The sequence below is a fragment of the Peromyscus leucopus genome, chromosome 13 (assembly GCF_004664715.2).
Source record: "Peromyscus leucopus breed LL Stock chromosome 13, UCI_PerLeu_2.1, whole genome shotgun sequence".
Taxonomy (NCBI): domain Eukaryota; kingdom Metazoa; phylum Chordata; class Mammalia; order Rodentia; family Cricetidae; genus Peromyscus; species Peromyscus leucopus.
The window spans coordinates 48,625,576-48,653,463 of record NC_051074.1 but is presented as its reverse complement, the minus strand read 5'-3'; the positions used below and the strand labels follow the sequence as shown (position 1 = coordinate 48,653,463).

Here is a 27,888-nt window from a genome sequence, read left to right as displayed (position 1 = left end):
TACTTACCCTCTCTCAGCCCTTAGGTGCTGGTGTGGGGAGTAATGAGAAGCTTTCCCTGAAGTTCTTAGCAGAGGAACTTGACATATAATGAGTGTTCAGTGAAATTGCTATGTAAAATGAAATCACCGGGCAGACTTTTTAAGCATTTTAGTTATTGCTCTAAAAATATGAGACGTAAAAGCTCTTTTCTGCTCTCCCCCCCCCATTTCCACCATTTTTTAAAAAAGCCAAGTTCAGCCTTATTAATCATAATCATGGACCACAGTATCTCAGATTTAAAAGCTTTGGCATTTGATTTTATCATATCTAATGATAAAAGGGTCTCGGCACCTGTCTCTCTAGCTTGCAGAGAGTTTTATTTGATTCACATAAATGGGAAGTCCGTGCCATTTGCTGCCTGATGGAGGGCTTCAGCCTGCTGCCTGGGAGAGCGTGACTCCATAGATGGCGGGGAGGGTGAGTCAGTGCTTATTGGGCGGGCAGAGTGGCACCAAATGAGTTAGGCATGGCGAGGACACACAGTGTGCTTAGTGGTTGTGTCTCCTGGTCCTTTCTCTTGAGGATCGCCCCTTGGGAAGTGTCTTTTGAGACCTGGGTCTGTTAACCCGCTGAATGAAACATGTATGTTTTTCATGAATGTTCCTAGAAACATCGGCTTTGGAAAAAAAACAAACAAACAACTACCTTATTGGACATTTGTGCATCTAAATATCATGAATAATACAAGTTTAAAAAAGTTTCCTTCATCTTAATCATTATTTCCCTATAATTATCAGAAAATATATTCAGTAATTTGACCCATGAACCCAGTCCCCAAAGCCATGGGAAAGTTTAGAAGCCTTCTAAATGACTTTGAAAGATTCCTTCGTGTACCCTGTTCCTTAGATCCCATTTACCATGGGCGGTCCACAGTGTGGTGTCTCTCTTCTTTTTCCTCCCCAGGTGTGTAGTAATGAAGCCACCTGCATCTGTGATTTCACTTGGGCAGGCACGGACTGCAGCATCCGGGACCCCGTTCGGAACCCCAACCCCCCGAAGGATGAAGGACCTAAGGGTTTGTGTGATTTCAGTTTTAGACCCTTGCAGACCGCGTTCATCTGCATCCTCCCACGGCAGTAGTATCATGCTTCCAGGGCTTTGGAAAGTGACACGTCAGAGTCTGTCTTTTTGCCACGAAGATGCAAAATCCTGTGTGTATCATATTTTCCAAAGCATATTTATAAATTACCTCGTAGCCTGGGACTGAATTAAGACAAGAAAAATCTACTGACTTCCTTTAATCCGGTTTCTTCTCTGTCCTTTAAACCTTATGCTTTTTCCCCGCTTTCACAAAAGCTAATTATTTTATTTTCAAATAGGTACAGTCTTTGGGGCTGACGTGAGACTTTTTTTTTTTTTTTTTTTTATCATCCCTGAATATCGCATTCTCTCCAGAGGAAAGTTGTAGTCCTTTATGCCTCCTTCTAACAAATTCTTTTGATTTGGCAAAAGAATCGGTTCTTTAGATAGCTTTAATTTTTTCAAAGGAAATGTAAAGAGTCTGCAGCTTTGTTCTAAGCAGCCACTAAGAGAAGAGAGAGATTAGAATTTAGCATAATGAGTCTGTGGCAGTTCATAGTCACCATGTGATATTGAAGATGAGAATGCTCGGGCCCCGAGGTCAGGTGACATGCCCGTTACCTAGGCAACCAGGGGCCAAACTGGGAGCATGCTTACTTCTATTACATTATTTTTTATAGTATTGCCTATGTAAAAAATGAATATGACAGTCATTTTCTCATTATTCTCCCCCCTCTCTCCTCCCCCATCCGCCCCGATTCTCGGAGATCTTGAAATGCTGTCAGTTACAACAGGCTTCGGGTGGCATCTAAGTCTCTAGTACCCGAGAAAACAAACAACGGCTTGTACCGATTTTGACATTTGACCACGGCGCTGTACCTCAGCTTCTGTTTTGCGGCGGCTGCTAACAGTATTCTATAAATCAACTGCCATGCCTTCTTTCCCTCTGCAAGCAGGAAAATGCACAGAGGTCTAGCATCGAGCTGATCGCCTTTGTTTTGATGAAAGTTCATTTAAACTCTGTGAACGTCTGTGTGGTCTGTATGGAAAACATGACCCTCCACGCAGACAGAGCTCCCTAGACTGCAGTTCCTTAAGAGATGCAGCCTGGTTTTGGATGTGTGTGAGTTGTTCCACAACAGTGGGCGTGTTAAAACACCCTTCGTCCCTTTGTTTGATATGCCCAGGATATTAAAATTCCACAAGAATAATTATCACACCCGCACAGTCTATTTCTGTTTTTGCCTCGGTGCCTAAAAGCGAACCTACTCCACTTTCACATTCAGCCTTTTGTTGCTTTAAAACTAGAACAAAACATTCTTGGATCCACCTTCAGAAGTTAGACTCGGAGAGGTAGGCCCTGACAAGAGAATCGAGCTTCTGTCTCCGCTCTGCAGCGCTTAGCTGTGGCTTTCAGAGACGCCCTGTGCTCCTCCCTGCCGAGACGCTTAGGCGTGTTTGTATGCTGACGGAGCCTTTTTAGATCCTGCCCGTGTGTTAGGTGTGATGGGGCTTTATTAACTGTTTCTGTTTGCCATTTCCTCACCCGCTCCTTCACCGAGGAAAGTCAGCTTTGGAGCCACGAAGCAGTCACTCTGGAGAGGAGAGTGTTTGCAGTTGTCTTTTCTTTAACTTTCTCCCATCTTTACTGTAGTTAAGGGAATCTCTCTCTCTCTCTCTCTCTCTCTCTCTCTCTCTCTCTCTCTCTCTCTCTCTCTCTCTCTCTTTGGTAAATTAAATCATACATGTTTATTGTAGAAAATAAGTATTTGTTTTAGGAAATACAAGGAAGGAATGAAAAAAGACGGTAAAAATGATCTGTAGCCTCACAGCTCAGGGGTAATTAGCATGCGCATTCAGGCTGATCACTTTCTAGTCACAGGTTTTCCTTTTTTTCCCTCTTCCTGAAGGCAGCAAGTTGTAGGTGCAAGTTGGTTATAAAATGGTCGAAATCAGTGTAAAAAAAAAAAAAAGAAAGAAAGAAAGAAAGAAAAGAATTCCTAACAATTTCGATGAAGCAAAAATGTCATTATTTAACATAAATGAAAACCAGTTATTTGGTAAATAAATGTCTAGGTAAATCAAGCAATTTTAGTACAATGAAATAATAGCTCTATTTGGGGCTGGAGAGATGGCTTAGTGGTTAGGAACACTTGTTGTTCTTACAGAGGACCCAGGTTCAGTTCCTGGCATCCCATGGTAGCTCCAGTTCCAGTGGATCCAGCACCATCTTCTGACCTCCCTGGGGGTCAGGCAAGCATGCGATACACGTACATGTATGCAGGCAAAACACACTCATAAAGTAAAATAAATCTATAAAATTTTAAATAACAGCTCGATTAGCTATTTGTTTCTCTTCATATTCTATATGAATATGGGGTTAATGAATATGCTAATAAAATGGGAAACAGCAGAAATCAGACATTCTGCAGCTTTGTTGTCAATTTTTGTAATTTTAGTCTTTCTAATCCCTCTTAAAGGAAAATGAAAGAGAGAAGCGGGGCCCTTGACCTCGGTCTCCACCCATTTAGCAAATTTATATTGTCTGTCCAGTATTTTAAGGGAGCGTGTACTCTGCACCCACTGGGTGGTCAGTAAATATCCCACCCCCCACTGAGGATATGCAAAAGAAGTGGAATGGCTACATAGTCCCAACAGTCAGGAGGCTGAGGCAGGAGGATCATCTCAAGTTTGAAGCTATTCTTCTCTTCTGCATAGTAAGTTCCAGGGCAGTCAGAAAATAATAACAACAACAACAACAACAACAACAACAACAACAACAAAAAGGAATGTGGCATTTAGTGCTGATTTTCTGTTGATGCATTTGTATGAAGTCAATGTATCCGATCCGTGCAATATCCCATCCTTTCTCAACTGTCCGTTCTGCATGGGTGCCGAGCTTCCCTTGATAGCTTCATACTGTGTCATCCTTTTCAGCTCCCAGGTGGTTTGGCTGCTCTACCTTCCCCAGATGCTTGCCATCCATAATGAGCAGTGCCCACCTGGTCTGGCCAGTCATGTCTACAGATAAAGTCTCCTGGGTAGATGTGGCAAGAACATACTAGAATACTACGTATTCCAGGCAGACTTGGGAGGCTGAAGCAGGAGGCTCTTAAATTTAGGGCCAGCCTGGGATGCAGAGGCATTCCAGAAACTGTCCCTAAAACCCAAAGAAAACAAGACAAATCTAAAACCTACCTATCTCTGTTTAATTTATTCCTCTGAAATGGAGAAAAATCTAGGAAGCGTAATGAGAATATTGCCTTTTTAATCATGAACTCAGCATAAAAGATAGATAGAACCCAACTGCAGCCCTTTGGATCAAGATCACATGAGAATAGGCAGATTCTGCAGCTCCCTTTCCACTGAGTTGAGAAGGCCAGAAGCGGACTTAGTTTGGATAGCTTGAAAATTAATTTCCAAAAGATCGTATAGGTCTGGGTAGAGCCTTAACATGAATACTGTGTCGTCATCAGCTTGCTAAGACTGTCTACAGTGGATCCACAGTACCATGGTTAGGTTATTCCTGCCAGACCCCAAACCACAAACATTGAGAAAGATCTTTAAACCTATAAGGCATGTGGATGAGGATTTCCTTCCTTTCTCCTTGCTTTCCTTCCTCCCCACTCCTCCTCTTCTCTCTCCTCTCTTTTCTCTTTTCTCTCAGTAGAACTCAGAGCCTCATGCATGCTTGGCAAGCTCTACCATTGAGCTGTATTTCCAGCCCTCTCGGAAAGGATTTCCAAAAAGCCATTCACTATTCTGCTATTGCAAATCATCCACCCCTGTGTTGTTCATTGACTATCTATGTGAAAGCCTTTGGGGTCACTCTTCTGTCAATGTTTCTGTTGAGATCTCTGAAAGAAATGATTGACCTACCATTCTGTTTAAAAGGATTTCCAGGGGCTGAGGAGATGGCTCTGTGGGAAAAGCACTGGCCTGAAGACCTGAGTTCTGGTCCAGAACACTTATGGTGAACTCCAGGTTCAATGAGTGACCCTGCCTCAAAAACTAAGGTGGAGGAGTGACAGAGAAAGACCCATGATGCAAACTGCTGGCCTCTACACACATGTACTCACTCTTTATGCACACCCATATTTGCATGTACCCATCAACACACACACACACACACACACACACACACACACACACACACACACACACACACACAGACAGTTTGTTTCTACCTTATGGAAGGAAAGCCATGCCCATTCATTTTCATTAATTTGCATCTGCTTTGCTCAACGCGTATCGTGGACTATGATAGATTTTTTTTCTCACTTGATGGCGGTCATGGCATCATTGTGACGAGCAAAAGGAGAAGAGAGTGGGTTACATCCCGTTCACTGACGTCCATAGGCAGGGATAGTACTCCTAGGAAGGAAGGTTGGACCAGACCCTTCAGTGAAGACCATAGTCATCAAATTGAGATAGAAAGGACCTTAAAGGCAATTTACCCAGACCCGCTGCCTCACAAATGGGAAAGCTAATTATCACTGTTAACAGATAATTAAATAAAATGTGATCACATGAGCTTAACCTCAGTGCCTCTTCGGCTACTGCCTCTTTTAAGGCAGAATGCTAAGTCCTTCTGCGAGGTCTTTGTGCATAATAAGAAAAGAGAGGGCCGATAGGCCAGCAGTGATCAAGCCCATTAGAGGGGCTATTACTTGTCCGCAGCACTTATTATGCCTCTGAAGAGAAGCAGTCTATCATCCGAGTTTAGAATTTTGAAAACAATGACTTCTAAATATAAGAAGCACCAGGTATTATTTATCGTAGCTTTTGCATATAGCCTTTAGGCGACTTTCAAATGACCAACCTTCCAAGATTTAGTCGTTCAGATCATTAAATGATTCTCATATGTGAGTATGAAGTATTATATATAGTTATATGTCAGGCACTTCCTTTTTAACCACGGACTCACCAAAGCTTAAAGATTTACAGTATTTTAAAATATTTTAGGAACTATGAGTTTATCTTATATAAAACCAGAAAAGCCTCTGTATTTTTGTCGATAGCGTGAATTGCAGTATTTTTTTTTCCCTGAGACAAGATTTTGCCGTGTGGTTCTGGCTGGCCTCAAGCCCACAGTCTCTCTGCTGCTGGTATTCCAAGGGCATGCCGTTACATTCAGATGAAATAATATCTGTCATGAAATAACTTATTCCATGTCCTTCCAGACATGTCTCCCAGTAGTCTAAAATTGAACTTTTTTTTTATTTCACTGAAAAGAGGAGATCCGATTTTATGTCTAACACATGGAGATTTCCAGCAAGATAAAATATTTTTATAATGTCAACATTATGCTGCAAAATTAAGGGCTTCATTTAGTGTTTATGTTTAACCTTCAGTTTAGCAATGTAAATCTCTGCAGGAAGGACTATGGTCGACAGGGCACCAATGATGGCTCTGCTGCCTAAGGCCTTTGAAGTGTCAAGGGGCGGAGGCACTTAGTTGGCCCACGGAATCATCGAAGTGCAACTCGTCACCTTCTTGCTTTGGAAACTCTAAGAAAGGAACATGCAGTTTCCAAAAGAGCAGCATTCTTTAAATGTGTGAAGCCTGACTTACCTGTGCAGAAATTCTACATACAAAATAGAGAATCTTTTTTTTTTTTTCAAAAAAGAAAAAAGTTTATAGTTTGCCTATTAATATTACACACTTACTAAAAGTTGTATTTTTTTAAGGACCAGTCAACCTAGAGAACAGGAAGCAGGACTGATAAGAAGATAATAAGCCCATAGACAGCACACACACACAAAGGTACTGAGGTAATGAGCGTGATTGACCTGCACACTCTAAAGAAGGACAAGTGTGTCAGTCAGCGAGGGAACAAAGTCTAGCTCCCCCAAACCTGGACCGTGTTATCAGTGCCATGGTCAGGGTCATGGGAGAAAATTAAGGCATGTCATTGTGTACACAGCATAGAGACTAGGAGGAAAAGAGACATTTGTAGATAATGAATGAATATGAATGAGAGAATTAATGAACAGAAGCATAATAAACCAGTGAGTATGGATGTGAAGCTACATCGTGAATCTGCAAAGGCACAAGGAAAAATGTTTCCAATTTTCTACGGTAGCTGTTCAAAACAGCTACGTTCACAAACTTGTCCCCTGTGAAACAGTGCCCTCCTGAGGGTCACTATCAGTCCCTGCCAAGCAGATCTGAAAACAGGTTGATTCTGAATTTAAAGAGATAAAACCCCGGGGGCCTGCTACATCTTCCTGTATTGTTCCAGGGTGCCAGGGTGGAGAGCATCAGAAGCACACAAGAGATGAGTTCTGAGAAAACCACTTCTCCAGCTCTTCTCATTTGCTTTGTCTTGAGAGTACTTGTCTGTCGAGAATCTGAAGATAATTATTCTTTCTCAGTGCTGATTAAGGCTCATCATCTGCCTGCCTGGAATCCAGGCTTGAAGCATCTGCAGGATTTCTTTTCTTTTTTTTTTTTTTTTGGTTCCCCTGATAAGGTTTCTAATACTTGCACAGTGGGCCACCTAATTCTCTCCCTTCTGCAGAGACGAATTATACCACAACAAACGTAGGGGAGTTTGCAAAATTCATCTTTCCTGTGGTAGTTATAATTTCAAAAATTAACAAATATTCATTTAGCATCACATTATATGGGAGAGGAAGGAAATGTTTTCCTGTGATTTATTGTAGCTACCCCATCTAAAGGCTGAAGGGGATGTGGGATTGACCGGTACGTTCCGGCTCTGAGAGAGCCATTACTTAAAATTTAAGTATACCACCCTCCCCCCAAAAGTTAGGAACTAACATATTTGTTAATTTAGTATTCTGAAAGCAATGATTTTCTTTAAAAAAAATTTTTTTTTTTTTGTTTGGAACCCCTTTCTGTCCTAGTGTTTGTGCCCATAGTTTGGAAATCTGAGCTGTGGCTGGGTCATTTTGAGTGAACACGTGCGGTCATGCCATGGGCCACCTCCTAACTTATCTTTCCTCTCTTCTTGGCTTTCACTAGACTTCCTCTGTTTTCTGTTGTGTTTCCATCTTTTTACTTTTTAAAGGATCTCTCTGGTTGCATTTAGTTAATAACCCTTAGGTTCTCATTTATATTATCTACCTTGTGATAAAATGAAGTAATTGTGAAATTGCTAAACAGGCTTAGAGATCCAAGATTCTCTTCCCTTGGGACAATATCTTACTAAAAGGCCCATGGGCACAGGAGGAAGCCTTAAACAATTGTGACTGTGAGTCTCACTTCGTGATTCTGTTCCCCCGTGTTCATAGCATTCAGTCTGTGTAGTGCAGTCCTGTTGAAGTGAAACTGTTTTCATTGGTAAGGTCATTTGCATTCACTACCTTTCACTTATGTAGAAACGAGAGAAGTGTGTATGAGCCAGCTGCCTCGTTCGTATACTTACAGACATAACCAACCCTGAATAATGTTCCCTCCTGTTTCAACATCTGACTTCATGTCACTCTTGTAGAGAAAACCTTGGGAGTCCACCCGCTCCAGGGTTGTTTCCCAGCACCTGAAAGCCCTGCACAGAAGTGGTGGTGCATGGATGTTGAATGTTTCTGCTCTGCATGAATAACGACTGGGTGGTCTGTAACAACCTCTGCAATTTTCAGAGACCCTGACTTCCTCCCCGTATACAGATATATGCTGGAATCTATAGCTGAAGAACTAAACGTCCATTTCCTATGACTGCAATCCAAGCCTTGCAGTCATTCAAAATATACTTTCCAATAACTTCCCAGGTAAACTACACAGAATTTTAAAGCTACTCTTTAGAATGTCTTTTCAAAAAATTGAATGATATGTCCTTCATTTAAATGATGTTAAGCATATTTTGCCATTTGAAAAAATTATAAATGATGCAATAATGTCTAGTTTATAATTAAAATACAGATTTGCTGTAATGCAATTAAAATTTTACTTCATACTGCTAGACACTGTAACTCAAATTGGATTACTTATAAGCTTGAAAGTATTTATAAGGGATTATGTTTTAAATAGGGTGTGTACAGTTTGAAGATAAAAATTATAATGTCTGTCCATCTCAGTTTCAAACTTTCAAACAAAGATACCCATATTTAGCTAACTTTCAAAGCATTTCCTGGAGAGATTGTTTTGTATGATAGTGAAATCAGTATGTGATTTCTTCTGTTTTTTTTAAAAAAATCTCCGTTTTCCCTCCACACAGTGAACATGGCCACAAGCAGGCTCATAGGGGCTGTGGCTGGCACCATACTGGCCCTGGGGGTGATTTTTGGAGGCACAGGGTGGGGAATAGAGTAAGCATCCTCGTGAGTTTCTGGGTGTCTTTCTTTGGTGCTTGGTGTATGAGGTGATGCTCGAACCCTGTCCCTTCTGTGTTTTGTCTTGTTTGGTGTTTCTTGTTGGTAATGTCATCTGTGCTGTGATTTGGCTGTATTTGTGTCTTGTGATTTTCTCGTGCACTGTAGAACCTTCTCCTGTCTGGAACAATGTGGGGCATAAAACAATGTTGGGGTGCTTAGTCACAATTCAGGCAAGAGCCCAAAACTTCCTTTGCCTCCTCACTTGTAAAGAATTTTTAAAGTACAGATCTTAGTTTTTCTTCCTATTAATTGGCAAAATGATTTTATGTGAGAGTTTTCGTAGAAGTATTATAATGAATTTACTTTTATCACTCAAATTAATCTAGATATGCAGTTAGAAATACCAACAACTATCACACTTTATAGGTAGTGAGAATGGTAGCCACTGATGCTTTCCTATTTATTGAGAATGATATCGAAGGCTTCAACTCAGATTTTCAAAAGAAGACATTAAGGACACTCCTTCCTTCCTTCCTTCCTTCCTTCCTTCCTTCCTTCCTTCCTTCCTTCCTTCCTTCCTTCCTTCCTTCCTTTCTTCCCCTTCTTTTCTCTTTCCTTTTTTGTTACAACATTGGTTCACAGTTCAACTTTGAGGTTTTCATAAACATTGGGGCAAGGAACATGAGAAGCGAGAATAGATTAAGTTCGAACCCGCCCAACCGTAGGGAACAGCTGCAGTTCATCTGGTTGGTTTGTCTTTAAACTACCGGTGTCTACACCAGTGTGTCGCTTACCCATTAGACTCTCCTGATGCTTGAGTTTAGCTCCCTCTGCGCTTGATCCACACCTTCCAGATGGCTGAGGTTGCTAGGTACAGACTAGCTTATCAGGAAGCCTGTTCCTTTCCATTACCCAGAGAGTATTTACATACACACCACGGGAGTCACCCTTCACACACTGTGCACACACACTGTGTTTCCTGTTTACTGGGGTTCTGCTAACACTTTATGGTGGCCCAAAAATGAATTATCAGTGTCTCGAGGAGACACCAGCTATCCCTGACTTAGCCCAAAGAACGTGTATGTCCGCTGTCAGCACAGCCCTTAGTTTCACTAGTTGGGGGACACATCTGCTCTCCTATACCCAATTTGGGCACCCCAGTAGCCGTAGGAGTGGATCAGGTGTGTAGGTTACACGTGAAGCTGTTCTGCTGTAGTTGGAAAGCCTGGTCAGCCTTAGCTCTTTAAAAAACAAAACAAAACAAAACTTTTTTTTTGAGACAGAGTCCCGCCTCAGTCTGTTGCTCATGTTCATCTGGAACTTAACTGTGTAGCCTAAGGCTAGCCTTGACCTTGCAGCAGTCAGTCCTTCGGCCTCAGATTCCTAAGTGCTGGAATTACAGGTATGAGCGCTCACACCCAGCTTAGCTTTATACCCTTAACTCACTGTCCCGTCAATGTGGTCTGTGAAGCTAGTTAGATGAGGAGAGAGGTGGGGAACCCTGGAAAAGGGCTTGTATTTTTTTTTTCACCTGTGAGAAAACGAAGCAGGTAACAGTGCTAAAATGATTGATGACAAGAACTTGGTCCTGCAAGAGGCACCTTGGGGCTGTTGGCCAAATGTTCCCATCCCATTGCCAAATTCTAGACATCCGTTTATGTGAAATTCTCCTGAGAAGAAAGGCAGTTTTCCAGAGGCCATCTCAGATGTGTTTTCTATGTGACTTAGTGGTCAGAGGTTCAGTGCCTTCAGCTATGGCCAATGCAATAAATTCTGGTCATCCTTCAAGTCTTAGCGATGGACAGGATCCCCCCCAAAAAAGTCCTTGTTGTAAACAGTCCTGTTAGCAGCCTTTGTCCCCATCCATCCTTTCCGATGTGGTTGGTCTGTTGCTGTTTATGCTTGTGACAGGTAAGTGTGTAAGTGTACATTCCCCCTCCCCCCTACAAAAAAGGTTTTGCTGTTCTTGTTTCGTGAACGTTTTCTCTAGTGGCTTACTGACGTTCCCCTCCAACTTCCATTTACTTGTAATGGATGATGGGTTTTTAACCGGACAGCACAACCTAGTTTTAATACTTCAGGGCTTCACTGACAGTGCAGTGTTCATTCAATCAACAAGGCTTCCAGGGTCAGATTTAACGTCTACATTTCTACTCCTTAGTTGAGAATCGCACCCCAGGCATCACTTCTCATGGATTCTGTATTGAATCTGACTCCAGCCTCTGTTTTCTGAGCCCACAAAATGCAGACTGCCTGAAATGTAGGTGCATAACATGGTCCTAGGAATACTTTAAACAATTTTTTTTTTCTTCAGATTTCACTGTGGGGAAGGGGCGGGGCAGTGTATGGAGTAGCAGGAAGTTTCGTCAGAGTCATCCACAAACTTTCTGTGAAGGGCCAGGTGTAAATAGTTTTGTCTTCCAAGCTACAAGGGTGTCCATCACAGCCATTCAACGTTGCTGTCCAAAGCAGCCACAGTCAGTATATAGGTAAAAAAGCATGGCTTTGCTACAACAAAAATGTCTTGGCCCAGACAGATCCTGAGGACAGATTTGGTCTGTGGACTCCAGTCTGTTGACCCTTGATTCATAACGCAAGTCTTGAAGTCAGAACGGTCCCCATTTCCTGCCTCACATGGTCCTTTGTGAGGATTCAATGAGATATACGTCAAATGTTTAGTAATGAGTGGAGTCGGTGCTCACTCTACAGTCTCTAGAAGGCATTTGTCATTCTCATTGTTGTTATTATTATCCTCGATGTATCTCCAAAGGCCACTGAGATTCATGGTCTATAGACCTTCCATGGTTTAAGAGCATGTCAAAACCCAGGAATCAGAGAGGACCCACGTCCTGGACTCACTCACATCTCTAGTACTATGTGGTTTCTGGGCAGAACCATTACCCTTACATCTGTGGGGATGTCACCAATGGTGTCCGCTTGTATGAGAGAAGAAACTCTTCTGCCTGGGATTGAATGTCTGTAATACACTTAAAGGTTTTAGGAAAACCAGCAAATGTGGCCAGTTTGTGACTTATGGGCAGGTGTATGTAGCTAGCACTTGAAGGTATTTGGTTATTAGGGGGCACCGCTATGCATGTGCATAGTAGATCCTGGAGGATGTGAAATTTCATTCTTAGTTTAAACGTTCAAGCTACGTATAACTTTGTTTTGATCTTTAAAGGCTGAATGAAGGGAGAGGATGGAGCTACTGTAATTTCTGTCGACTTATCAGTGGCAGTCTCTTTACTTCATATTATCATGCCTTGGTGTCTTCTCTGATTTTTAAATGTACTGCCAAGTTTCAGATTCCCCAGTGAGAAATGGAAATTTAAAAGATACTCTCTAATGGAATGTAAAGAATTCTTTTTTTTTTCTTCTTCCCGTTTCCTATAAACTACTCATAGAAATTTTAGGTCTCTTACACCCGCAAGCCCATTTTTGGGGGGTTTAACACTGAAGAACCAGGAAGAAAGATCCGGGAATGAAGTTGCAAGGCCAGGTGTCTTTATCGGTCGATCTCTTCTGATTAAAATTCTCACTGTTTCCCAGTACAGAACAAAAAGGCCTGGAGAATGTGCTGTGTTGGTCGGAGAAGCACGGTCATGGGGTCATTTATCTCCTGTGTTTGGCAGTCAGGTGGGGCCAGTGCTAATGGAGCCCGGTTCCTTATTTGCACAAACCTGTTTGATTTATGATATGAGTGGAGGGGAGGAAGAGGACACATATGCACGGAAGGCCGGTGGGGTTGATTTGCTTTAGGTTTTTAGGAAGCTGAGCTTAACAGAGCTTAACATCCAAAGAAAAGGTAGTAAAGAAAGTAGATTCAAAGACAACTGATCCAACCAGTCACCCGGTGGAGGCATCTGACATGGGATTAAAGCTAAGACAAGAAAGCAATGGGAACATTCAGGGGGCGGATCTTGCACAGCAGGGTTTCACTTCCTAAAGCTGCTCTCCTGCCTTTCTGTGATGGTAATGAAAATAGTTGGCTCACGTGACTTTCTTCCCATGATCCTTTGTCACAGGTCCTAGTGCCACCAATCTCATAATAGGCTCCATCGCTGGTGCCATCCTGGTAGCAGCTATTGTCCTTGGGGGCACAGGCTGGGGATTTAAGTAAGCAATGCAGCATGTCTTTTCTTCTCTGTGGCTCGGGCACCTCTCTCTTCTGCTTACATAACCTGGTTTTGAGTTCCTGCTACGAGACTTTGGTGTTAACAGTACAACCACACACACACACACACACACACACACACACACACACACACACACACACACAAATATGCTTTTACTCAGAAGTGGGTTAGAAATGAAGGACGTGGAGCTTCAAATGTCGTCTTCAGGCAGGCAGGGAAGCACAGGCAACGGAAGCAATTCACTTGAATTTGAAGAAAGAACACGTCAATAGAAGTCCATAGAAGACATTTCCAGCGTGTGGTAGCAAAGCCTCCCGAGTGCTTTCGTGTGCACTTGGGTGACCAAGGAGATAGGTTAAGAAATAAGTATACATAAATTCCTACTTGTCTCTGCTAGAGACTGGTTTATTGTCCATTGGGGTCTTCTACAATCTCAGGCATCCCATAACTAATGTTTTTTCTTTTTTTTTTTTTTTTAACATGTAACTTTGTAATTTGAAAACTTTCATTACTTACTTACAGACATTTAAAAAATACTTTTATTATTTCTCTAGCCAACTAAATTGGAAAGCAATGGCTTTGTAACATTTACATAGCTAAGTGGTCCTGCTGGGCTTTCCAGTGACTTTTCATTCGGATTGCATATTGATAGCCAAGATTGCTGAATCAGACCATATTGGAAAAGAACAGATAAACCCTATTGTATTTAACCTTTTAAAACAGATTTATGATTTATCTAGTTTGGGTATTTTGTACCTCAGATTCATTAGAGAGTCACTTTCATACATTTTGGGCTGGGGTGACTTGATTTTTATTTTTTTATAGGTAAGCCTTCCTCTGCCAAATAGTTCCTTTCATAAATTAACTTTCATCCAGATCTTTTGGAAAGAATTTAAGTGGGAGATGAAGCCTGCTGCCAAACCAAAGCCCCCTCACTTTGCTTCCATCCAGCTACTCAAGGGAGGAAGCTTTGCCGAGAACGAACATGGAGTGACCTTCATTAAATCAGTTAAAATCTTATTATTAGAAGCTGATTATGAAAGAAAAGATACCAAGGTGTGATCTAAATAAATCAGCTCTTTCTGCTAATTTGTTACTGTGTGGAGATTTAGTGAGTAAGTCCATACCATTTGAGAGGTTTCTACTTGCAAATACGTATCAAATCAAATACACGGATGTCTATAAATTGCCTATAAAGTTCACTTATTTAGTGAAAGAGTAATTCTGACATCAGCGTGCTTGCAGAAACACACAAACCGAATAGGTAGCTGATATTTGGATTTCCTCATTTGAAGGAGATACTGTCCATCCTGGATCACATAAGGAGAATCTCAGAAGCGGTATGTTTCTGTTTGGATTTTCCTCATTGCAGAGGAAAACTTTTCTTAGTGCCCCACTACTGTGAAAAAGTCATCATATATTATAGAAATTGTGTATTCTATTTATAATGCTTTCTTTAAAAAAAAAAATCACATGTGCCTCCAGAAAAAGAAATTTGGCCCATTCTGTGGCATGGACCTCCTTACCATTAAGAAACATTCATTTCAAAGGCCCTAGAAACCATCTCCTGTGAGTCATTGCCATGCAAAGCCACACAACGCCAGATGTACCGTTTCTTTGTTTGCCATGAGAGCACATTGTTCTGTAGCAGGACCTCAAAACAGCAGCCTGGCTAGCTCTCAGCTTGAACTGCATGTTCTGGGGGAGAAGCTTTTATTACTGTGTCAGTTAGTGGGTTAGGCTCTGTGCAGATGATTCCCGACTAAGAGAGATGTCCAGTCATGAGAAGAGCAAGGCACAAGGTGAGGGATCAACCCAGAATCAACCAAGCAAGGTTCAAACCTGGCTCTGCTGACTTTGGGTGGGGACTGTAGAGACACTTCTGGATGAGCTCAGTTATAAAGCTCCTTCTTATTTCTTGCTGCTGGAATGTTCACTTTCTGGTAACGTGTAGAAAGGCACAATACTGCACAATCCCATGCTGTAAATATTTTCATGCCTTGAGGATAACAGGCCAAGAATGTTTCTCAAATGTTTAACTTCTCCTTTGTTCAACTTCGGAGCTGGAATTTGGAGAGGCTGTTGTACCCCAAGCTGCTAGTTGCCACGCTGTTTGCTTTAGGTCTTCGTAGGGAATGGTGGTTTGTATCAAGCTGTGAACTGTTACTCCTACTTCACAATGGAACGCTGTCTGTGCTCAGTAATAATGCTCGAGTTTTCCCACCACTTGGACAGTTTTGAAGACGATCAGAGATGATTTGGAAGTACTGAGTTGGAAGCCTTTCAGAGTGTCACTGAGCTCAGTGTAAATAAAAGCAGTTTCCTTTAGTAGCAGAAATTGGAAGTAGTTGTCAAGAAGATTGTTCTAGATAGCGCTGTTGGAAATCCTTCCTGAAACTGGGGCATTATTCCCAGAAGAGGAAAGAGCAAAGTCTCCTGAAGCCTTTGAGGGTGGGGTAAACGTTGCAATGAAAAGAACAGGTGCAAGTGATTGGTTGGGAGAGAGCACACTTTCCTGGTGTCACATTCCTTTAGACGTGATTGGCTGAGTAATTCAGAGGCGGAAGAGCGGCACCATCATCCTTTGCCTGAACTGGCAGACAAAGACAAGCAAGAAACACAACTATGCTGGCACCTGCCCTTGCCCTACTGACTCTTCCCTTACAGCACACTTCTGCACTCGGGGTCGAAAGATAGGACTTCGGGAGGATATGGATATGTGCACCTTATGAACGTAAAGCTATGCACATTGATCAGAATTATTGTGATCTGAAACCAACACAAATTTAGGTTGCTTCTTTTTAGTCAGATAGTCAAGTCTGAAACATTTGGTTAATGTGCACAGGACTTCCACATACAAAGTTGTAGAATTCCTAAAAAGAGAGAGAGAAAAAATAAGTACTCTTTGTTGGGATGTTTGTTACTGCATCCATGTATTCAGATATATTGAGTAATGTAAAATGGGCATGTAGTAATGTTGGGTAAATCCATACTCCATGTTCTAGAGGTCTTGAGGGTACTAAGGCATGACCAAGTGGGTAAGTTTCCATGTGTTGAGAATCTTGTGGTTAATTCTGAGGCATTTTGTGGAAAATGAATATAGGCCACGGCACACCAACATGCCCTCCTTCTTCCTGCAGCTGCACTTATATTTCTCGGCTCCAGTTGTGAGCTGTGGTGGGGAGATCACTAACCTCTGTCATGGTTGACTCATGGGCCCCTGATACCTAATTCATGCTGAATAATAGTGATACTCAATTAAACTACTGGAGTTACTGGTTTTTACTGGACATTTGAACAAATGAAATAGACGATAGATTATCTTAGGAGCATCTTCCCCAAAGTTTAGGGAAAATGGAATGTAAACTTTGCATATGCATTAAAAAATTAACAAGGCTGCATTTACTTTGAAGAAAACTATTTATGCAACACCCCTGTCTTAGGGTTACTACTACTGCAATGAGACACCATGACCAAAAAATAACTTGGGGAGGAAAGGGATTATTTGTCTCACACTTCTGTATTACAGTCCATCATTGAAGGAAGCCAGAATAGGAACTCAAACAGGGCAGGAGCTTGGAGGCAGGAGCTAATACAGAGGCCATGGAGGGGTGCTGCTTATTGGCTTGCTCCTCCTGGCTTGCTCAGCCTGCTTTCTTCCAGCCCAGGGGAGGCCCCACCTACAATCAAGCATTAAGAATGCCTACAGCCCGATCTTATGGAGGTGTTTTTCTCAACTGAGGCTCCCTCCTTTCTGATGACTGTAGTTTGTGTCAAGTTGACATAAAACTAGCCAGTACAACTCCCTAAATTAGAATACAAGAATTTAGCTGTGAGCTCATGTGCACCTCATTTATCAATATTACAAGTGATAGCAATGGGGGGAAAAGAAGTTCTTGGTGGGGCAAGGAAAGGACCTGAAGGTGACAGTCAGGTAGTTCGCTGGGATTGATTCCAGAATGAGTGTGGGCCCTTCCACCATACTACAATGCCTTCAGCATTGGAATCTTATCACTTGCTCCGCTATCCCACCTGGTCTCCATGGGTTCCAATGGCAAGGTGGGTTTCCACCATTACCGGCAGAGATTGTATTAAGTTCTTAGGGCAGTTCCTGACAAGATGCTCCTTTTTTAAAGCCTGCAATTGTCACAGGTGGTTCTCTGTCTGGGGAAGCACCCTCTCTGAGCTCTAAGCCAGTGTTTGTTAGCCTGGGCTCCATTCTGTTCTGTTTCTTCTTCAAAGAAAAGGTTGTCACAGTTGGTCCTTTAAAATGACCCTTGAAGGTCTATAGCCAGAAAATACCTTGGTGGGAAGGAATGCCATTTCCACTTGTCTGTATTGAAATGTTTTTCTTTGCAAAGATTCTCTCTACACAAGTTTGTTGCTTGCTCCACATCCTCTTTTTCTTTTCTTTCTCTCATTTTCTTTCCTTCTTTTTCTCTGTCCTCTCTTATAACATGTCCAGTGATTGCTGGGCTTGCTTAGCAAGACAGATGTGGCCCCCAGATGAAGGGAGTTTGGGCACAGAACAAAGCTAGTCTGCTTGAAACCAAAAAGAAAAAAAAAAGCAGAGGACACAAAACAACCCATATCAAGAACACAAATTATGTAAATGTGAGTATATATGTACTGATGAGTCTAAACCTTTTGATGTCATCCTAAGCACATGTATATAATGTAAGAAAACAGAGGCCCTTCTCAAATTAATCACAAAAGTGCCAAGCTCATGATTTTAGTTTGTGGTTTAGCCAGTTCTCTTTCCCTGTCTTAAATGTGAAAGGAGGAGAAACTTAAAGCCTTAAATAAAAATTAATAGTTTGTACATGTTGAAAGCTTGGAGAAAAGTTAAGCTCTCCATTCTGTTCCTATGTATTTTTTTTTTTTTTTGTCAAATTTCCTTTCTGCTTCATCTTTCTGCCTCAGAACCTGCGTGACAGGACGCCAGTGTGGTGGGACAGAGTAGCAGGTAGCCTTCTGGTCACTTCGGCCTGTCATTGGGCATGGTGATTTCGGGGACTCACTTGGCCCTCCATGTTTTTCTGACCCATGGACTCTGGTGGACTGTGATGGGATTCCACTACAGAGGAACCCACACTCTTCATTTTCCTCCGTTAGCTGGGGAGAGAGAGCCTTGGCACCCCCAAACTCTCCGAGTTTCCCTCATCTTGACCCATTTCTTTTTTTTAACATATTGCCAGGATAGCTTCCATTGAAGTGTTAGGGGGAACTTATTCCTGAAGAAATTCCCTCCCGGCTTTGTTTTAGATGTCCAGACTTGTGCATGATAGCTTCAGTGAACCGCCCTCTAGAACCCAGAACCCCAAGAGCCCCGACGGCCCCACAGTCCCTCTTTCAGGAAGAAGACGTCATCCAAGGGAACTATGCATTTCTTCCCGGCCCTGAGTTCTTTTCTACATTTAACTCTAAATCCCTTTCCAGCAAGACTCATGCAGTAAGTTTTACAATTTTTTTTTCAAGTAGAAGGGAGAATTTCCTGAAAATGGATGGCTTAAAACTGGAGTTACCCCTCCACACACACACCCTTCCTCCAAAGATACCTTTAGTTATTGAAGTTTCACACTCACAGGGCAGACATCGTGATTGCTATATGCTCCCCCACACCATAACCTAACATCGTAATCCTCGGATGGCTTTCTGAGAAACAGGTGCTATGCAGGTATGCAGTCTTTGGCTTGAACTTGCTCTTTGCTTCTATAGCAACAACAGGGCTATCTCTAAGGTGTATTGGCCTTATTCCTGGTTTTGTAAGACGCAGATTGTGCCCCTTGACTGAGTGGCAGTGGCTCTGCTTGGAGGACGGTTGGGGGAAACTCAGATGACTTGGTATCTCTCCCTGTTGTTGCATTGCTTAGGGGTCCGCTTCACTATGAGATACAAGCAGCTGCCAACCACACTGTACCCATTTCACTACTAGTTCCGAGGCACCGCGGTGACTTTATGTGACACAAAACCACGCCCGTTACAAAACAGATCTCTATTGTTAACTTTGGAGCATCTCACAAACAACATTGTAAATGTGCGATGTTATGTTTTAAATCAGACCACAGTGGTCCCCAAATGTTATGTACATATGACAAATGTCAGTATAACTTTTTGTTACACTGACAGTTTCATAGGTAACCAAACCTATGCTCCAATGTTAAATTATTCGTGTGTGTATATGTAAAATGCACAAGCTTTAAGCTGTGTGTGTACGGACATGGAGGGTAGTGCAATCATACTGTATACAATGGCTTAGAATCATTTTCAGTGGTGTTAGGTTATGTAGTTTCAAACTCTTTGCTACATTTTTCTCTTGCACATGCCAATCATTTGCTTATTTTGTGTGTGTGAATACTCCTTCTTAGTAATTTGAATTCAAAGCACAAGCCTACCATTATTTAACATTACCCAACAAGAGTGTTCAGTGACGACCAAGTTCCCATTTCACGGGCTAGCCTTTTGCTGCGATAATTAATGACCCCTGGGTGAGGAGGTGTGCGCTAACTTCGTTGCTCACCTGGGGTAGTGCATGAGCCCACTGAATTAGAGCTGCTCCTCCCAGCCAAGTGAGCCGTACACATAGGTGCATGTTTGAGCCATGAATCACATAGAGCTGTGGAGTTTTGCCAAGTGATGTTGCTCTTTTGTTTTTTACTATGCAAAGATGGGAAATACACAAACTTTTCCAAGACATGTCTGAAGAACTTTACAACGATACTTGAATTCTTTTTTTAATCATCTCATCCCATTTTAAGGTCATTGATGCTTCCATTGTTGATTTTATTTTTTTTCCCCTTCAACTTTAATGGTTTGTAATCTTTAAATGCACAACCTGAACATTTGTTTGATAAATTCCAATCCTGTTGGCTGCCTGTGAACAGAGATTCTGTCATCCTTATATGCCTCTTTTAGTTGAGTGTGCATTAAAACTTTAATTACTGTAGGATGTTGTAGCTTTGTGCTTTGATTGGTTTTCCTTAACTCTTGTTTCTGTGTTTTCCTGCACCATTGGTTAAGTGGCCACGCGCCTGGTATCCTCTGGGATCTAGTGGTCTCAATCCAAGGCTCACTGAAAATCAAAGCCATCAATGGAGCAAAATAAAATCTCTGGTTAATGGTAAACACGTTCTGGATCAGGACTCATTTTTTTTTTCCGGAGTCATTGGGAGTCCTTTGTCTCGTACGGATCAGAAAGCAAAAAGAATGCAGTGAGAATCACACCATTGTAGGTTTTCTTTTGTGTTTTTTAGTGTCTGTCACATGAGTTTAAAGAGTTGATGGCTAGCAATAACATCCACACTTTGACTTGGTACCAAATTAACAATGAAGGTGTATGCACACATGTGTATATGCACAAACACAGTGCATGTGCGCGCACGCGCACGCGCACACACACACACACACACACACACACACACACACACACACACACACCAGGAGGGGGAAGGAGAGAGAGGAGGAAGTGGGGAGAGGAGGTGAAAAGAGGATGGAGAAGGAGGAGAAGGAGGAGGCAGCAGCAACATCATCTGGTTATGTACATTACATCATCAAAAACATTTGAAGTAAGGCACCTTGACAGCTCATATAAAATTAGCCACCAATTTACATCCTTCCTGGTGAACATCTTCAATATCTCCCCCCACCCCCAGCTGGTGTGCCCCGTTGGTCTGTGTGATGGAGCATAGACACTCGTAGATGCTGACTACACTCCTTTCATCATGAAAGCCTTGCAGCCTTCTTCGCTTCCTACAGGATACTAACTCTACAGGCTCAATAATGAGTCAGTATGCTGCTGATCTCATGACCTCACCTGTTTGTTTTTTGAGTCTGACTGACTCCCGTCTTCCCTTAGTCATCTTAAAGTTCCCCTATGCTACCTCAATAATCATCTCAAAATGCTGGGTCCATTATCTGTTATTCTTTTGTTTCTGTGTAATCTCATGCAATAAAGGAAACGCAGAAACCCTTAAAGAGCACAAATACCATACTTAAGAAAGTAAGCCTGGTGTCATTGATAGTTGACTTGAAAGGAGTGGTCTGAAGTTTTGATATGCTATCCTTTAGGTTATACTGTTTTTGAGGCTGACATTGAAATCAGTCATTCCTTTTCCCTTGATAACCACCACCACCACCACCACCACCACCACCACCACCACCACCACCAAAAAGTGACCCGGAAATGGGACTCAGACAACTCCCTAAATAAGACCTCAATTAAGTAGATGATCTGTTTGCTTAAGATAAAATTCCTGAATAACTTAAAATTTAAGGTAGATGTCTTACAGATGAACATGAAAGGGTTGGAGATTTCTTATTACCTATTCATTCACCCAAAAGTCTGTGCTTCATGCTGAGAGTTTAGCAGGTGAAGGAACGCAGGAAAACTCTTGTTTTACAGTTGCTCAGTTAGCCACCAAGAGAAAACATTGGAAGTAGAAGTCTCTGAGCTCTGAGTAATAAGTCAATTATTTGAGAGTGTAAATAGAGTGAAAAGCAAGAGAATGGTGGTCGGGTAAGAGAGAGGTTCTGGGGGCTTCCTGACAAAAGTGAGTTTTGATGTCTTTTGAAAGATATTTAGTCCTCATCACTAATAAAATGAAAATCATACTCAAGTCACAGAAGCAGTGCACACAAAGACCTCTAGAAGGAGCTGGCCCTTTGAGGTAAGTAGACCCCCGTGTCTGATGCATCCAGCTTGAGTTTCCTTTCTTTCCTTCATTCACCTTCCTTCTCCCCTTCGAGAAACACTGGTCAGACACAAGTCTAGTACTGTTCCAGACCCTAAGTGCACAGTGATGAGATCTCAATTTTGTGAGCAACACACACCCTTTTAAAAATGAATTAATTCATTCCCAGTAGACAAAAGATTACTAGAGAGGAGGAAGGCTTTTTCCTGCTCTTGAGATTAGGATGGTTTCAGAGAGAAGGTGGTATTTGAGCAAAAGGCTGTGCCTGAGCCACTGGACCCAGTGCCTAAGGCCCAGATCTGATTGTCTAATCCAAATTTCTGGGTGTCTTGTTTGTGTCAAGGTTAAGATGTCTGTTAGAACTTTATGGTTTTGGATATTTTCCTACTAAGGTGTTCATTATGAATCTGTCTTCTCTGCTTGGGATGACCAGTAATGACAAAGAGGACTTCTTCACTTGAACTGTGAACCTTGTAGCATTTTTTTCTGACCATAGAGATTTGGGGTAAGCTCAATCAGGAGTGAGAGGATGGAGAAGAATCATAAATGGGTAAAGTATCATTTAGTGAGTTTTCACATTAATGAAGGGTCAACATCATTTCCTAAAGGCAGCCATACTTCCCAGCTAACCAAAATTAGGGTTTGCCTCCCTTTATGCCTTGAAGGGAAGATTGCTCTTCCTCAGCCTTTTCAGAAATGCTTTATCAGGTCTGGCTCCTTGCCTGTAACAAGTCTGTAGACACAGAGAGGAAGTACCATGGTCCCTTGTTATATGAACTAGCTGTCCTCCTGGCATCTGGGGAACATTCCTTTGCCAACTGATTGTGTGTGCGTTTATGTGCCCTGGTGTGGCTGTAAAGACTTGTCATGACACCAGAGTCCACTCGTAGAGGAATATTTGAAGTGTGATCACTGAAAGCCCAATTGGCATGCTAATGCAGTCCTTCAAACATGGCAGCACAAAACAAAAATCTCTGCATCTTGAATCATCACAAGTGCATCAAGAGTCCTTCAGGGTTCTCTGGTGCCTTAAATAGCTTCTGGCCTTCAGGGGGTAAATGAGCCTGGAGCAGGGCTGTCTCTTCAGTTTCTGGTCTTTGGATGGCCACGGAAAAGAGTGACATGGATTATAGATTTCAGCAGCGAGGCCTCTGTTTCCCCAAGGGACACAGTCTGATAAGATCACTGTTACAGAGAAGCAGCGAATGGTGTGGCCATCTCACATAACAGCTTTACGTGCTTACTCTATGTAGGTGAAGTGGTTATGATGCATGGATCACAAAGCATAAGTTCTGCAGGGGAGTTGGTTATCAAACTGAACAGAAGGAGAGACAAAGGGATGAGGGTGGTTGAGCTGAGCTGGAGAGCATGCACCTTGTCCTGAAGGAAGCAGCTTCTGCTCAGATCCAGCCGATGGTCACCCAATGGAAAATGGGCCTGCCATTGTCTATTCCGCGTATTTTCCTCACGGAGCTACAGCCCAGATTTTTGCATAGCCCATTCCTCTAGTACCCAAGTTCATTCATGTTATAAAACAGTCTATGTGGGTCAAGACAGTACAAATGGAGACAGTCTTCACATAGCCTGCTGGTCCTTACAAAGTAAGTAAGCTTAAACTAACAAGGCACATTAAAATAACATGTCCATGTGTGGCCTCTCGTAGTTAGTTGTCCTCTGAGTATGCAGATGTGGCCTGGCTTCCAGTCTGGGTGACAGACTGCCAAGTGAAGAGCCCTGAGTCACCTCTGCTATTGGAGAGTGCTGTGGTTGATTACAACTGTCTGGTATGCAGCATCCTCTAGTACCTGGCTGGATCCACTTTTACACAGCCTCTCTTTCTGCTGTTGACTTTCAAGGCCTGCTGGATATAGGGATGAATCTACAGATCTGGGTTAACCCCAGGGTCCTCGTGTTGTTTTCTACACCAGTGAAATGAGGATTATTGACCTAATAGATGCAAAATCTCAAGACACAGCAGGAAAGGACAACTGCCAGTTGTTCAAAGCAATTTATTTCCTTTATTAATTACAAAAGCCTACGTGTAGAGATTTTTAGATTTGGAAAACAAAATCTTGAGAAAGTTAGTTTATAATCATACCATAATCTCTTTAATGTTTCCAACTTATCTTTGATTTTCTTGTCACCTTCTCCCCCCCATCCCATTCTACAAAGATGGGCAAAGATTTTCTCAGAGGGGTTGACTTTCCATCCCTGTGCATGTGTGTTTGTATGCCTGTGTGTGTGTGTGTGTGTATGCCTGTGTGTATGTATGCTTGTGTGTGTATGTATGTGTGTATGCCTGTGTGTGTATGTGTATATGCCTGTGTGTGTATGTATGTCTGTATGTATGTATGCATGTATGTATGTATATGTGCGTGCGTGCATGCGTGTGTGCGTGCTCACTCCTATGTGCATGTCACACTTGCCAGTGGCTCCAGAAAAGGATAGATGAGTATCTTGCAGCAGCTAAAACTCTAAGTCGCAGATTTCAAGCACATTTCTTGAAACGACTCTTCTAGCAAGCGCCAGGGCCAGAATCATGACGTGGGGATCTCCATTCTACGTCCCTTCCTGGGGTCAGGAGGCTATGGACCATAGCACATATGACACAAAGAGGTGGACAAGCAGGGCAGCAGGAGCCCTCTGAGATAGAAGACCCCAGCCAGAATCACTTGCGGCTTACCCGGGTGCAGCTGGTACCATTGCCAACCGCTAGCACGAGGAGAGAGTACCCAGGTGGAGGGGATCTGTTTTTGAAATACTTCACTCTCCACATAGGAATTTCAACCTTTTCTGAAAACTGAAGCCAGCAGATATGGAGCCAGGGGTGGCTAGCAAGGCTTTCTCAAGGAGAGGCTGCAGGCATATTCCTAGAGCACTCACTTGAAAAGGATGGATGTTTTCAGAAAGGAGACAAGAAGAAATGGCGCTTCTCGATTGTGTGTGATGAATTAAACAGTTTCCTGTTGCAAAACTTATGAAGGGAAAATTGTAAGAATACCAATTATCGCTAGGAACATCACTGAGTTAACACATTATGCAAATATCTGCCCAGTAAAAGAACTCCAGCTGGACATGGTGAGTCAGAATTAGGCTCCGATTCACCCCTGCGGGGTGTTAATAGTTTGGTAGAAAAGTTAAGAGTAGAAAGAATTTCATACATAATGAAAATATTCTATTCAGTGAAGAAAGTACAGATAAATAACCGTGGGCAGTCAACAGAGGAGGATACCGTTTCCTGCTAGAGGAAACCTGGGGAGCCCATTAGTACACTCCCACGAGGAGAGCACATTTCAACTGGATCTGGATGATTGGTAAAACTCTGGACGCGTAGGAGTGGTGACAGACTGCTACGGAGTTTGGTACCTCCACCTGGATATTCAAGGCCTGTATACCTTCAGCTGAAGTAACCATGACCAAGGTACCGGGGACTTAAACACGATAGAAGTTTCCCTTTCTTGTTCAGTAGTCTAGAGGTGGAATGATGCCCCCACTGTTCTTCCATTTTCTTGCTGTGCAGTCATGAACATCAGTTCCCTTCTCCATGAACTAGCTAGATGTCCCAGGTCCTACCACAAAGGACCTTCCAGGATGCAGGAGAGAAGGAAAGAGATGTGGAAGCCAGGCCTCTAGCATAGCAACTTGACAGTTATATATGTTACTTTTTTTTAACCCTCACATTGCATGTAGTTGCCAAGAAAGCCTGTAACTGCTAATACTATAAATGAGTAGTAAGGAGCACAGAGAGAGAGGCAGCAATTCGCCTTGGCCCATTTTCGAAGGCTGTAACAAAATACACAAGAACTATAGTGGGAGGCTGGGAAGTCAAAGATCAGGGGAGCAATCTGCTCATGCTGCTTCAACACACAGCAGAAAGTGAAAGGGAAAGAGACATGTGGGACAAAAGTAAGGTCTAAGGGTGGGCTGTGCTTTATAACAATCCACTCTCTTGGCAACTAACCCAGTACTGCAAGCCTGGGAACCCACCCTCCAAAGAAGACGCCAATCCAGGCCTGAGCATTCACCCTCCATGCCCAAAGAAACCTAAGGAACTAAGCTTCTCAATACACGGACTTTTGAGGGGCCACACTCAAGCTGTGGCACCGTCTGCCACGTAACTCCAAGAATTCTGCCCCCGAGAAACTGTAGAAGTGTGGCCAACCAGCTGGCATCACGAAATGCTTCTCAGATTTGCTTCTAGGCCTTGCTTGTTTGTTCATCTTCTGGGGGTGTCATGAGAAGATGGGTATTAGTTGCTGGGCCATGTTGATGGCTTTCTCTGCTAAAGGGAACTGCCCTCCTCAAAGTGAACTGCATAATGATGGATCAAAGTGGACCATCCAGCCTCTCCTCTCTCCCACAACTCAGGACAGCTCTGAAAAGCCATCCCAGTTTCAAAAGTCATTTTGAGGGAAAAGCTCACCCCCCACTTTATAATCCTATTCCCCCCCCACACACACACACCTTTTACTGCTATGGAAAAATCCCTGTCTAAAAGGTTTCTGATCTGTAAGCCACTCCCCAGAGACTGTTTCTGAAAGGTCTCATATGGGACAATCACTGAACCATCTCCTTGGAAAGAAAGCAAATAAGAGTGAAACCAGCTTCAGGTGAGGTGAGAGATGTCCTGAGCTGTCACATCTCTGTGGATTAGAGCACTGGAAGCTGTTGAAAATAATCTACAAGATGGACTGTGGAGGGAGAGGCAGGACATGGGCAAACTATTTAGGCTATCACAGCCAATGGTAGAGATCTAGGATGAGGAACCACTGACATGGACAACTGACATGGAGTTCTGCTGTTGCAAAATGGAGAGGCAGGGCAGGACCCTTCAGAATCATCAAGTCAAGCATCTGACTGAGTGAAGCAAGTGTGGAGAAGATTAAAAGATGAAGGCTGGTTTTGATATCCAGGGATTTAAATGACAGAGACAGACTGAGAGAGATCTTGATACAGAAAACAAAGATCTGTTTCATCTGGGGAGTGCTGAGGTTGGGGGGACCTAGGCAAAGATATCTGCAGGCTGCTTTGATGGAGGGGGATGGTATTCACTAGTGAGATTCAGTTGGAAATACTTGCTTGAGAACTATGCATAGACATTAACATTTGAGTCAGTTCAAAATGCAACTTAAGCCATAAAGACATGAGGCAGTTTCTAAGGCTGGATATCATCAGAAAAGGAAATGGAGTGAGCTGGAGAGAAGAGACTGAAGTATCTGGGGTAAAATAAGGAATAATCTACAGCAAGAAGTCATTAATTCCAGGAGGTGCTTGCTGTGTCCTGGAAGAAGTGGCTGCTATTGTTCACGAGAACAAAATTTATTCAGAGAGGATGAATTAGATCCTCCTTCTGAATATGCTACAGAATGAATAGTGGGTTTTTATAGAGGACAACACAAAACCAGTCACTACGGAAAATGGGATATATGAAAAAGAAAAATTGAGAATGAAAGAATTTTGATAATATCGCAGCAGAGCAAGACCCATTTAAAAAAGAAACATTTACTTCTACTACTATGACTATAATTGAATTTTCTTGAGGCCGAAGCTGAGATGATAGCATTGTGGCTTTCTAAAATGCAATGCAATGACACTCTAGTGCTTATTAGAGCCAATTTGGATTTATCAGCAGACTAGTTGTTTATCAATAAAGTTACAATAGCTCTTAGCAGAAAAATATTATTCTGGGTCACCATGACACAAAAAGAGAAGAGGGCAGAGATGGGACA

At 42.5% G+C, this 27,888-nt stretch overlaps 1 protein-coding gene across 1 annotated transcript in view; it reads left to right on the top strand.

The window, feature by feature from the left end:
• Positions 1–16,989, top strand: part of Adam23 (ADAM metallopeptidase domain 23) — a 147,971-nt gene extending 130,982 nt beyond the window's left edge. The window contains 2 exon segments of the mRNA XM_028886680.2: positions 944–1,055; positions 13,359–16,989. Of these exon segments, the coding sequence (XP_028742513.1) occupies positions 944–1,055; positions 13,359–13,453 (207 nt within the window). The 3' untranslated portion in view covers positions 13,454–16,989.
• Positions 16,990–27,888: the final 10,899 nt, after the last annotated feature.